At 37.6% G+C, this 14,250-nt stretch overlaps 1 protein-coding gene across 5 annotated transcripts in view; it reads right to left on the bottom strand.

The window, feature by feature from the left end:
* RBM26 (RNA binding motif protein 26) overlaps positions 1-14,250 on the bottom strand; it is a 112,356-nt gene that overhangs the window by 30,355 nt on the left and 67,751 nt on the right. For 2 of the 5 annotated variants that reach the window (XM_006832014.1, XM_006832016.1), the window contains exons 11-14: positions 13,507-13,666; positions 4,115-4,279; positions 2,783-2,914; positions 928-999 (exon numbers count right to left, since the gene is read on the bottom strand). In XM_006832014.1, coding sequence (XP_006832077.1) covers positions 928-999; positions 2,783-2,914; positions 4,115-4,279; positions 13,507-13,666 — 529 coding nt within the window. The remainder of the gene's footprint in view (positions 1-927; positions 1,000-2,782; positions 2,915-4,114; positions 4,280-13,506; positions 13,667-14,250) is intronic. The other 3 variants (XM_006832015.1, XM_006832017.1, XM_006832018.1) reach the window with 3 other exon arrangements.

Raw genomic sequence — 14,250 nt, 5'->3', positions numbered from 1 at the left:
TATACTGAGGAACCAGTAAAGATACTGGATCTCATGGGATGCCCTATTTATCAATTAAGTCAATTTTCCTTGTACATTTCTTATTGGAAAGAGGCATGAATGAAAAATAGGAGACTCCGATTCTAGTCCAGCTCAGGTTGATTCACAGTATATAGTCAAACCATAAAACTATTTGGGCCTTAAAACTTCCTTTAAGGTGAAATTACAGAAATGAGAAAGATAATTACAATATCTGGGGTTCTCACATACTAAAAGTGTTAAGACTGAAGATCAAGGCATTCACTCACACATAAACCAGCACATCTACACAGATCCATCAGGCCTCATGAATAATCTTAATTGAGTTAGTATTTATCTCCCATTTAAAAATAGAAATGACAAAATTTACTCATTGTGAGGCTAGACCATTAGCTGTTAGTAATAAATAAAAATTTACAACTACATCATCCTTTCCAGATTAAAAAATAATTATAACAATTTTATTTAATTCTCACAAAACAATGTGAGCAAGAAAATGATACATACCATCACCATTTTACAAATAAGGCAAAAAAGATTTATAAAGGTTAAGAGCAGGGTTCGCCATCATGCAGTTAGTAAGGAAGGAGCCAGGGATCACACCCAGGTAAAATTCCTAATCCATGGCTCTTTCTAAAAGACTACCAGATTGGTCAAATTAAATTTACAACACCTCCACAGGAAATCAAAAGAATGGCATATATGGAAAAATAAGAGGCAAACAGTGTAACATTGATGCATAAAGTAAAAACAGAAAAATATTCTTTTTCAGCAAATACAGCAATAGATAGGAATAAGATAAATACTATTAAGAAGAGTTCAGAACTATAAAAAAAAATTTTTTTAATTGAGATGCCACCTGAAAACATTTATGAAGCCAAGACAAACACATCATGCTATTCTTCTTACCTTTTCAGTTGCTGAAACAGATGGCTTTGATACAAAACCCAACCTGTCCTTCACAGATAACTTAGTTACATTCTAAAAAAATTAAAATGGACATATTCAGTGTTTCCCCAAGCATATATAAGTCTGTCGGGTTTTGAACATTCTGATTCTATTTACATAAACAGAGTCTATGAGTATACTGATGTTGATCACAAAAACTTTTAAGCTTTTTAGAAGACACAAAAAGAAAACATGTGAAAAACAAAAATAAGACAACATATAACTCAATTATGAAAAATTACAATGAAAAATAAGAGACTTAAGGTGACTGGTAATGTCCCTTCTACTAACACAGTCCTAAAATTTTAGAATTCTGTGTTGGCAAGTAAAAAGTCTGAACATTTTGAACACGAGATACAAGCAAGTATAGTACCTGGCTGCTTCTCCAGTTTTAAAATAAAAATTCTTCTTTATTTAAATTATGCTTGTTTTATAGCCAAGTACACTGTGTTTGCTGATGATGTGTGATAATTAGAACTGGTAATAATTTACTAATTCACAAGCAGATTTTTATATCATCTCATTATTTTACTCTTCAGGAATTTATCTAGGACTATGGAGTTCTGGTGTAGCACGGTACGATAAGCACTAGACCAAAAGGTCGGTTTAATCTTCAAGGTCAGTGGCTCAAACCCAACAGCCACTCCTCGGAAACCCCTATACAGAGTCGCTATGAGTCAGAACCAAATCGACAGCACTTAACAACAACAACATTTTAGGGTAAGAACTGGATTGTGAACCACAAGGTCAGCAGTTCAAGCCTATCAGTCATTCTGTGGGAGAAAGATGAGCCTTTCTGCTCTCACAAAGACTTATAGCCAGGTGGAAATGCTATATGGGGTTGCTGTGTGCAAGAAGCAATTGCAAGGCCCTTAATAACAACAATTTAACTTAGAAATGAGGGTGGTGAGAGACATCATGTCCTGTACCTACGAAATGTTTTCAGGGAGGACCTGAAGAAGATCATCATGCTTGGTAACTTGGAGGGTCAACAAAATAGAGGATGACACTCAACTGGATGGACTGATAGCAAACAATGGGGTCTACTATAACAACTGTGAGCATGACAAAAGGTGAAGCCGTATTTGGCTCTGTTGTGTATGAGGTTGATATGACTCAAAAGTGACTTGACGACACCTAACAACAACAACATTTTAATAAGATGGCTTCCATTGGCTAAATAACATGTTAAGTCCTAACACTTCACATAGCAGATGTGACCCATCTGGAGACAAAGGGAAAGCTAAGTTTCAGAAAATGACAATGCAGAAACAAGACACTGCCACTCAAGGGTAAAGGGAGTTATAAAGGAATGATATATGAAGGAGAGAAAACCAGTCAGGAATAAGTGATGCAAAGTTCTGAGAGCTACTTAAGTACTTCAAATAGTCTAATATCAAGTATGTTGTAATCCGATGTCTTAAACCTTCCGTTCCCAAAAGCTTTCAATATACTCTAAATTATTGCTTAAATAGAATTTAAATTAAGTAAAAAGATGGTAAGAAAAATAAGATTTAGTGTACTAATCTTAACTTTCTAGGAAGCTTTATGAAACATATCTTCTCCACAGTGAGAGAAATATTCTCAGAAATAAGTATTAACAAGAGAGAACTTAAGATTCAAAGAGTATAGAAAAAGTAAAGGCTAAGAAAATGTTACAGTAATGGTTAAAACAAATTTCCTGAAGAGCTCAAATATGTGAAGACTATCATATTTCTATATAAAATATGTACACTTAAATATAATTTACCAAAGGAAATTAATTTACTGAGCGCCTACTCTGGGACAAGAGAAATGGTTAAGACTTTTCATTTACCTGAGGAAGGTCTGAACTGGCACTCTGTCCTTCTGCAGGTTCAATATTACTTGAAGGGACTGGCCCCAACCGCTCTTTGACCGAATGTTTCACTACAGGTAGTATGGGTTGCTGGACTAAAGGCTGCATTACCTAGGAACAAGAAAAATTTTTTTTAAATCTTATTATTTTCACTTGTTAAGTGCCTTCAAGTCAGTTCTGACCCATAGCGACCCTGTATAGGGTTTCCGAGTAGCAGCTGGTGGATTTCAATCGCCAACCTTGCAGTTCAAACTGACCTTGCGGTCTAGGGCATTATCCTGCAGCGAGCGTCAGCCACACCAGGACTCCATGAAAAAATAACTTCTCTAATAATGTTAAGTGGTGGTGGGGGTGTGCTGTGGAGTCGGTTCCGAACCATAGCGACCTGTACAGGTTTTCCAAGGCTGTAAATCTTGATGGGAACAGAAAGCCTCATCTTTCTCCTGCGGAACAGCTGGTAGTTTTGAGCTGCTGACCTTGAGGTTAACAGCCCAATTCGTAACCACTAAGCTACCAGAGCTCCTTTAATGTTATTAAGTAGTCCATGCAAAGTCTAAAATTGCAGCTTATAAGCAAAACCCAATTCTCTTTCAATTTCCTTCACTTATACATAGATGTTTTCTTTGCAAAAAAATAACATTTATAATGTAGAGGATTAAATTAAACATTTACAATAATAAACATCTACAAACTTCCCAATATTATATTTTATTTGTTGCTCAAATGGGAAAAGCATGGAAAGGAAAAAGGATGACAACTCCATACCCTTGACACATATTTTATAATTCTCTAAACAAACACTGACTAGAATTAAAAGAGAAGACAGGCTACAAAGCTTAAAGTCACTGAAATTCATATAAATGAACAGTGGTAGAGCAAGAATCTGAATTAAAGCCTACTGACTCTAATGTCTCTGTTCTTAAATACAGAGACATTAGTGTTAGCTAGCCTTGAGTTCAGATTATAAATCTTCCACTGCTAATTTGTATATATATCAGAGAATTTCTTAAGCTGTCTAACATGTCCTTTCCAATTCTGAAGTCAATTCTCTAATACATCTTAAATACTGCGGTTCTGATTTGGTGCTGCAGTATAAGAACTGGACTACAAGGTTGGTTTAAATCTCAAGATAAGTGGTTCAAACTCACCAACTTCTCTCCTTGGACATCCTATACAGGGTCACTATCAACAAATCCAGCAATAACAGAGCCAAAATCTGAAATCAAGCTCAGCTGATGCCAGCGCCAGTGTCCTTAAATACTATGACCTTTCTGAGTAAGGCATTTAATTTCACATAAATTTCTCTCTTACCTTTGGGGAATTTGTTTGTAACTGTTGGGTGTTTCCCTCCCTGTGCCAGTAAACCTTAATAAAACGATTGTTCAGCACCGCTTCTGTACTTGATATTGCTTTCTTTGCTTCTTCATATGTTGCAAATTGGATAAGGGCACCTTCGGGATCACCATTATAAGCAACCTAAAATTCCAAATATTAAGCATAGTGAGTTTCCAAAATAGCCATCTATTGCTTCATACAATAAAATACTTCTAAAACTTAAACACTGATTCTATCTTTCTATTTCTATATAAAAATTCTATCTTTGCATTGCCTTGTTCTTGGGATTATTATTATACACACTGAAGACTTCTAACTCCATCTACCTCCTCCTAGTCTAGTTAACTTAGGACTGTTCACAGTGAAACAATAGCCTTCTCTATAAAACTAAATATAAAATGCTGTTCACACAACATACATTTCTGCATATATGAATATACAAATTATTCAGATAACACAAAATACTTATTTTCCTCCAATTTTAATACATGCAGTTTCAAGGTTAAAATGAGATCCGTTCCTAGTATGCCTTGTACCTTTATGTACAATTTTGGGGTGAAATGGAACAGATTCAAGCGGTTCTTCTAATTTAGCCTCACTTTGATATTAGAAAACACCTGTTTTCAATGACGTAGCACCAAGAAATTCTTTCCCATCACAACAATGAACATGCTCATTCTTCAAAGGTAGCAAGGGCTGTCCTATAGTTTTGTTGGAAAACCTTAACCTATAGCCCTGATCTAACCCCTTCAAACTCTGAAATTTGAAAGTGAAGGCAAATTCACATAGCATTATCAGGATGGCCCTGAAGTGTATAAGTACTGAACTGTTAAGCTCAATGTTTGCAGTTCAAACACACCAAACTATCTACTCCAGTAAAAAATTTACATCCTCTGAAATCCTTTACTATGAATAGGGAAACCCTATGCAGAGTCAGAATTGAATCAATTGCAGGGAATTTGAAGAGCAAGTATGAGTTTTCCCCAGCACTTATCTATCAAAGTGTGTGATACTGTGGTGGCTTTGCATACTGCTGTTGACACTAGAAGCTACAACAACAGTATTTTAAATATGAGCCAGGTCACCCACGGTGGATAGGTTTCAGTGGAGAAACCAGACTAACAAAGACTGAGAAAAAGGAGAGGTGGACTACTGATTGATTAGCCACTGAAAACCTTATGAATAGTAACAAAAAAATCAACAGATAGCAGTGTGAAAATATTGTCAGATACAGTGCCTGAAGATAAGGCCATCAGGTTAGAAGGCACTCAAAATGCAACTGGGGAAGAGCTAATACCTCAAAGTAAACCTGACCATGATAATGCAAATGGAAGTAAAACTTTTGGCACTTTTATTTGCTGATGGAGGACAACTCAAAATGAGGAGAAACAACTGTAAACATCAATTAATAATCAATACATGGCCCCGAGTCCATATGAGGGTGGCCATTGATTTACTCTGAGACTCAGTCACCATGTTGATAGCCTTTATCTATACTGCCTGAATCAGGCTGGTAGAGTTCTAGGGGTGGGTTCTCCTTCTGTTACCTTGTCCCCTTCTCTACCTCTTCTACTCATGGAAGCACCTCTATTGCTTATGAAGATTAGGAGTAATATTTCTTAAGGTAGTGGAAAGAGTTTATTTTAATTAGAAATCCACAACCTAGAAGAAATGTTTCTCACCAACATAAGCAAAAACAGCACATGTTAACATTATGTGGTCCCTTTGCTAGAGCTTCTTTGCCATGGACTTTGGAACCATCAGACTATTGGGGGGCTTTGGAAAGTTAACTCCTGGAAGTCAAGCAGACCATTAATATGAGGTGAGCACAGTGAGTAGCAGAAACCAAGGGCTCTGGTGCTGTTACTTCCAGGGTAGGGCAGAGAGTGGAGGCTTACAGGTCTGTGGGATGCTGTGTGTATGTGTAGGTGAAAGTATGGAGTATGGGCAAAGACAGCACACAAGAGCTCATGGAAGAACAGCTTTCTAGGTCTTGGCAAAGTAATAAGCTGACAATAAGAGATTTGTCTTTATATTTTTAAGAAAAGGGTGAGAGGGTGATAGCTGAGATCCATCACTGTTTATTTACCCCTCCCCTATAGATTGTCAGCTGTAAGTGAAACTCCTAGTGAAAAGAGCGGAGCCCTGTGCTAGGAGTCCCCATAAACATGTACTGTAATTCTTTGTATATAGAAAAAAATTACTGTGAAGTTTAACTTTACTCTTAAAAAAATAATAATAATAATCAATACATGGTGGTGGTTGTGGTAATGTGCCGTGTAGTTGGTTCTGACTCATAGTGACCCTGAATAGGGTTTCTGAGGCTGTAAATCTTTACAGGAGCAGAAAGCCTCATCTTTTTCCTGTGGAACAGCTGGTATTGTCAGACAGCTGACCTTTGAGTTAGAAGCCCTATTCATAACCACTATGCTACCACAACTCTTTAATCAATACATAGAATGAACTAAACATGAATCTAGAAAAATTAGTAGTAGTCAGAAACAAAACGGAGCTCATAAAGACTGACATCCTAGGTATTCGTGAGTTGAAATGGAATGGTTTAGTCATTTTGAATCTTAAGATAATTTTATCGTGTATTATGCCAGGAATGAAATAAATTCTACAGCGATAGAGTAGCTTTCATCATCAAAAGAACATTTCAAGATGTATCTTGAAGTACAACGCTGTCTGTGACAGAAGAATATCCATATGCCTACAAGGAAGACTAAGGAGCTCTCTGGTAGCGTAGTAGTTACAAATCAGGCTGTTACTCTCATGGTCAGCAGTTCAAAAACTACCAGCTGTTCTGTGGGAAAAAGATGAGGCTTTCTGCTCCCGTAAAGATTTACAGCCTCGGAAACCTTGTACAGGGTCGCTATGAGTTGGAACTGACTCCACAGCACATAACAAGTAATACTGCTCCACAAGCCCTCTTTACAGTGTTCAAAAACAAAGACGTCAGTTTGAGGAGTAATGTTCACCTGACCCATACCACAGTTATTTTCAATAACCTCATATGCAAGTGAATGCTGGACAGTGAATAAGGAAGACAATATAAGAATCGATGCATTTGGGTTGCAGTGTTGGAAGAGAATATTAAAAGTACTAACATAGACTGCCAAAAGAACAAACAAATCTGTGCTGGAAAAAGTACAGCCAGAGTCTGCTCCTTTGAAGTCAGGATGGCCAGACTTCATCTCTCATACTTTGGAAATATTATCAGGAGTGACTAGTCCCTAAAGAATGCTATCATTCTTGGTAAAGTGGAGGCTCAGCAAAAAAGAGCAAGACCCCCAACTTGATCAGCACAGTAACAGCAGCAATTGGCTCAGCCACATCAAGAATTGTGAGGTTGACGTAGGACCAGGTAGGGTTTTGTTCTGTTGTGCACATGGTCAACAAGTCAATACCAACTCGATGGCACCTAACAAGGAAGACCAATTAATACCACTATTATTCAAATTTATTCTCCAACTACTAAACTCGATAATGAATTTAAAGAATTCTACCGACTTCTTAAAGGAGCTCTGGCAGCGTAGTGGTTACAAGTCGGGCTGCTAACCTCAAGGTAAGCAGTTCGAAACTACCGGCTGTTCCATGACAAAGCTGAGGCTTTCTGCTCATGTAAAGATTTACAACCTCAGAATCCCTATGCAAGGTTGCTAAGTTAGAATTCCACAGCACATAATCACCACCACCGACTTCTTCAGTCTGAAATTGATTAAACAAGCAGATCTAAATGTACTGATAATTACTGGTAATTGGAATGCAAAGGTTGGAAACGGAGAGGGAGGGAGGATCAGTAGTTGCAGATTCAGATGATGACATGGAACTAGGAATATCATTCCTGACCTTAGATTGATCTTGGCTGAAAGCAGAGAATATCAGAAAGACCTTTTATCTATGCTTCATTGAGTATGCAAAAGCTTCCAACTGCATGAATCATGACAAGCGTGGGCAACATTGAGAAAAATGGGTATCCCTAAACATTTAATTGTGCTCATGAGGAATGTGAACATAGACCAAGACAGTAAGTAGAACAGAACAAGAGGGTAATGAATGGTTTAAAATCAGGAAAAGGTGTGCACCAAGGTGTATCCTTTCACCATACTTATTCTGTACACTGAGCAAATAACCCAAGAAGCTGGATTACATGAAGAATGTGGCAACAGGATTGGAGGGAGACTCATTACCAACCTGTGATATGCAGATAATACAGCACTGCTTGCTGAAAGCAATGAGGATTTAATATTCTTACTGATGAAGATCAATGACCGCCACGTTCAGTATGGATTGCACCTCAATTTAAAGAAAACCAAAATCCTCACCAATGGATCAATAAAATAACATCATGATAAACAGAGAAAAGACTGAAGTTGTCAAAGGACTAAGGTGCACCTGATCCAAGCCATGGTATTTCTCAATAGCCTCATATGCATGAGAGTTAGACAATAAATAAGACCATAGAAAAATAAATGTATTTGAGTTATGATTTTGGAGAAAAATAAAGTACCATAAACTACTAGAGAACAAACAAATCTATGTTGCAAGAAGTCAAGTCAGAGCTGCTCCTTAGAAATGAGGATGGTGAGACTTCATCTCTCAGACTTCTGATATGTTAGTAAGAGGGACCAATCCCTGAAGGACATCATACTTGGTAACGCGGAGGGTGTTAGTGAAAAACAGGAAGACTCTCAGTAAAATGGATTGGCACAGTGTAGCAGCAGCAACAGTATAACAACTGTGAGGATGGCACAGGACCAGGCAATGTTTTATTCTGTTGTAAAGAGGGTTATGATGAGTCTGAGTCAACCTGATGGCACCTAACAACAGTAAGTTGCCCATAAATTGGACCTTTGTAACTTAGGAACTGCCTGTGATGCCTGTAAGAATGAATTCCCCTATAAGTAATATGGCCAGGATCCATAGTCAGAAGAAGGAAATAAACTACTTTCAAAGACGTGATGTCTAACTGAAAACTAAAGAAAAACTTACCTGTACAATATAGGAGTTGAGGGAAGGACTTCAAAAAGTTGATGAAAAAATTCCATTTCAATTTCATTTTTCCACTAACTTTTGAAGCCCCCTCGTATTTCAAATTTGCAAATCACAAAGTCCTTCCAAAACTGAGAGAAAATTAAAACAAACCAAACCACATCAACCACATTTTACACGAGGAAACTGAGATTCAAAGAATATAAGCTTCTGTGGATCATACAATTAACATGTAGTAAATTCAATGCTTTCACTTTAATTTCCTTTTCTATCAACATTTAACAGTGTTTTCCAAAGCATGTTATATAAATTACTGGTGGTTATGAAGCAATATAGAAGAAAGAGCTAGAATACAGGCTTTGAGTGTATTTGCCTGGCTCAAACTTTGGCTGCTACCCTTAAAATGCATAACCAAGCAATTTAATCTGTCTCAGCCTCTACTTCCATAAACAGGGCAACAGTACTCAATCCACAGTGTCTTAAGAATTAAATTATTTAGAACAGACTATATAGCAAATGTGTGGCATTACAGAATTAGCACAGAACTGTTAACCACAAGGTTGGTGGTTCAAACCTACTAGCAGCTCCTTGGAAACCCTATACAGGATCACTATGAGTTGGAACCGACTTGACAGTATTTCCCACCATTATGATGAAGAATGATGTCAGGTAGCAGTTTAATAAATTATGCATGAACAGGCTGTAGAAAGTTTGTAGACAATGATACAAAAAGATCACTTCTGAAGACTCCTCACATTTATCAGAACTTTAAAAAACAGTAACACAGGTTATCACATACAGCAAAGAAGCCAGCAAAAAGATGAGAACATATTAAACTCATGTTCAATTATTAACTGAGGAAATGCAAACTGAAATAGGGGGAATCCCATGTTTATCATTCAACTTTGAAATCTAATAGAAGTACAGTTACTTTTGGGGAAAGAATACTCTGCGTACTTTAGTCTGAATTAAAATATGATATACCAAATTAAGTGGAATATAATTATACTGACGATTAAATAAGTACAGGGTAAGGAGCACTGGTGGCGGTATAGGATAAGCATTGGACTGCTAATACAAGGTTGCTAATTCAAATCGGCCAGTCACGCAGTGGGAGAAAGATGAAGTTTTTTTACTCCTATAAGATTTATAGCCTCAGAAACCCTTTGGAGGGTCACTGTGAGGCAGGATCAATTTGAAGATAGTGGGAACAGGACATAAGGTATTATGTATAGAATGGGGCCAATACACTTTTAAAAAACTGTGTATTGATAGATATACACAGACATACCACACGCAAAAACGCTTAACAAAAAATCTTGACTATATAATATGGTAAATAGTGTAATTATCCAATGCAATGGAATATGGTGGTAGTGATGTACCATCACGTAGGTTCGGACTCACAATGACCGTAAAGGGTTTCTGAGGCTGTAAATCTTTATGGGAGCATAAAGTCGTCTTTCTCCTGCAGGAGAATGAAACAGGTACAGAAAGTTTAAGGGAAGATCTCCCTTAAATTCTACACACATCAATTACTCCATTTACATGTCTATTGTTGCTGTCCTTGTTGTACTGCCATCAAGTCGGTTCCGACTCATAGCAACCTCCTATAGGGTTTCTGAGGAGCAGTTAGTGAGTTTAAATCACCAACCGTGTGGTTCAAACAACCCTGAGATCCAGAGCATTAACCTACAGCACCCTACCCTTAGCAGTGGATTCCGAACATCCTTCACAGGCCATACAAAACTATCAACTTAAAAATGTGCGTGCTTTCGGGTGTTTGGAGGGCAATTCAGTAAGAGTGAGGAGGTGAAACAAGAAGTTAGATAGGGGAACACTGAGATAGGTTTGCATGGGCTATGTGGGACAGAGGTAAATAGTGATGCATGCTTAAACTTGGAACAGGGCTCTGTGATACAGCAATCTAGGCATAGTTTGAAGAGGGGAAATAATACTAAAATGCTTGACTGTCTTATAAATATTGTTTTCCCATTTCTACTTGTAAAACAAACATTTGAGTAGGATAGAAAGGAATGTCAGGAAACATGATTTCCGAAAACTTGTAAGCCTGTCTTCACCATATAACTGACTAGAAACCTAAAAGGGGCTCTAGAACTTGCCCAGTGAAACAGGATTCGTATGGAGCCTTTGAAGACTATAGGACCTTAGGTAGACTCAGGTCCCATCCAGAACCTTCTGAGGTGGGACATTCCCACTAGCAAGGACAAGCAGACCAGCCTGGAACAGCTACAGCATCAGAAGATGTATCTTTAAAAAAGGATCATCAGGAAAAACCCAAATCAAAAATGCCAGTATGACAGGCTACTGAAAGAATAAGCAAGCTGTTTGCCGGGAACTCAGCAAGGCAAGCCAATCACGTTCCCTCAGGACAAAACCCCCTCTAAGACTGAAACTCAAAGGGAACACACAAATAGGCCTAAGCTCTTGCTGGCGACCACATTGGTCTAATGGTGAATGGAAGAACAGGAAAGGCAGCAATGAAAAAATTGGCTGAGTTCAACCATGATACATTAACTCCCGTTGGCCTGGAGATGAAAGAGAAAAGAAGGGCTGGTTGGTCCAAAATGCGGTGAGACCTGGGGACACCTGAGCCATGGACAAGGACATAGCCACAGAGGGCTAAGAGCTGAGAGTGAAGTATCCAGCTGATATGAAGTGAGAGGAGAGGAACAAGAACACCCAAACTTGAAGACTGTACCCATTTGACCTAGCCTCGATGGCTTGATAATCAGAACTTGACTAGTGGAAGATTAAAAAAAAATTAATAAAAAACAATTTTTGATAAAGGAAACAAGGGTAAATTACTACAATTAGATGAACCTGACCTATACTCATGGAGGTGATGGTGGTTCTGTGCCATAGAGTCAGTTCCAACTCATAGTGACCCTGGTGCAGGGTGTCTGAGGCTATAAATCTTCACGGGAGCAGAAAGCCTCCTCTTTCTCCAGCGAAACGGCTGGTAGTTTCGAACTGCCGACCTTGAGATTAGCAGCCCGATTCGTAACCAGTAACTCTAAATACCAACAGAGAGAGGGAAGGAGTCTTCACATCAAGTATCAATGCTATCCCCCCAATGTGCACAGGGTAGATAGGGCCAGGCAAGCTTAGACATTGGCTACCTAAAATGAGGGGGCTATAAAGGCTTGAAGTGACAGGCTTACAAGGTTTCAAGGGGGAGCTTAGTTTAATACTGCATGGGGAAGAAAGAGTCCCCACTGAATAGCTGTCATCTTGTCTAGATGGGTCTGATTCAAAGAGATGGGGACAAAATTCCTACGATTCAATAGTGAGTAACTGTTACCGTGACTAATTGCAACTGTCACAATTGTAAAGGTAAAAGTTTTGTAACAAAAATGGGGGAGCAGTTAATCTTACAATCCAAAAACAAAGGACCCGAGAACCATCTAGGAAGAAGTCACAAGCGGAATGCAGGACCTTATCCAAAGAAGGAGCGACACCCGAGATGGAGGCAGAGATGGGGACATGGAGGGAGGGAGCAGCTGAGGACTATAGATTCATGGGAAGAAAGGGACTAAAAGCTTGCAGCCAGGAGGCAGACTTGCAGAATGTGCCCTTTGGTGGTGTAAATTATTATATATGCCTAAGTGTTGTTGAGTTAAAAAAAAAAAAAAAGCTAAAGCAAATAAGAGAGAAATACTGTTAACTGGTGGTACATGGAGGGGAATGCAATCATTGTGATGAAACAAGTATGATTTGTTGAATGTAAAACTGATGATCTGCCCTATAAACTTACGTTCAATTCACAATAAAAACTTAAAGAAAAAAAAAAATTAGCCTGCTATATTTGGTCAAACATTTAATTCACCCGTGCTATAAATCTTTAAGAATGAACAGAAAGTCTCATCCTCTGCAGAGGAGTGGCTGGTAGATTCAAACTGCTGACCTTGAAGTTAGCTGCTCTATGAGTAACCCACTATACTACCAGAGTCCCTCAAAATTTTAATATAGGCAAAATCAAATAAAAACTACACTTATTTTCAGGCAATGTCAAATACAAATTACACTATGTTTATCTGAAAGGATGCCCAAAAGAAGTAAAGGAAAAAAACAAATGCTTAAATTAATTATGGGTAACAAGCCCTACAAGTATCTGTTAAATGTAGTGATAAAAACAAGTCTGAACCATGAATTCTCACACCTGATTTTTAAAAACTGAGAATTTAAAAGCTACAATAAGATTGGATTTTGCCAGTGTGATTAATTAATTTTTGCTGTAATTTTATGAAACCTTCTACTAGGGTTCGCAGTTTCTGATAATAACATAATCAATCAAAGCTAAGTCCCCTAAATTATTAACTAAGATAACAGAATCATTTCATGGCTCTTACCTGTAAGTTAACTAAAGTTCCAAAACGACTAAAATGCTCATTAAGTTTGCTGATATTATTTAATTCTGGAGGAACTTTTCTAAGTTCCAGTTTGGTATTTTCATTTCCAAATTGAACTTTCTTCTGGAAACCTGGGCTATTAGTTCTATTAAAATTTGGTCTGTAACAAAAAGCAAGTTAATTAATACACTTAAAATCCCCAACCCCAATGCTCAAGTATAAACAAGTTTTACATGTATAATGAATGTCCAGCTAAGGTCTTTTTTTTTTTTTTTTTACTTTCCGAAACTAAAGTTAACTGATCTAATAAAAATAACAAATGACAGAGACAAACTCTTCTCAGCTGGCTTCATAAAAAATACTATTACTATGAAGTTGGAGGTTTTCATGGAAAGAAATTTAAATTTCCACTTCTTGCCCACCACTACTTAACATTCTTAGCAGGAAAGGTTTTAGTACCTTCTTTAAACTAATCTGCATATATAGCCTCTTTTCCATTTCTATAAAACTTAGTTTACTTACTTATCCCATTTACAACTGATTTGAAAGGACTGTCTGTCAAAAATATCTTTTTAGCTTAAAAAGAAAATTATTAGAGCTTTTATGGGTCGGACCCGACTCGATGGCACTTAACAACAACAAAGCTCATATAACTTAACACTATAAAAAAAAAAAAATTGTGGTCCAGAGACATTCTGAATCCCATACAGCCTTTCTTTAAAGCCCTTCTTTGGTATCTCAGTG

This window comes from Chrysochloris asiatica, unplaced genomic scaffold (assembly GCF_000296735.1).
Source record: "Chrysochloris asiatica unplaced genomic scaffold, ChrAsi1.0 scaffold00005, whole genome shotgun sequence".
Lineage (NCBI taxonomy): Eukaryota > Metazoa > Chordata > Mammalia > Afrosoricida > Chrysochloridae > Chrysochloris > Chrysochloris asiatica.
This window is presented reverse-complemented; position numbering and strand designations above follow the sequence as displayed.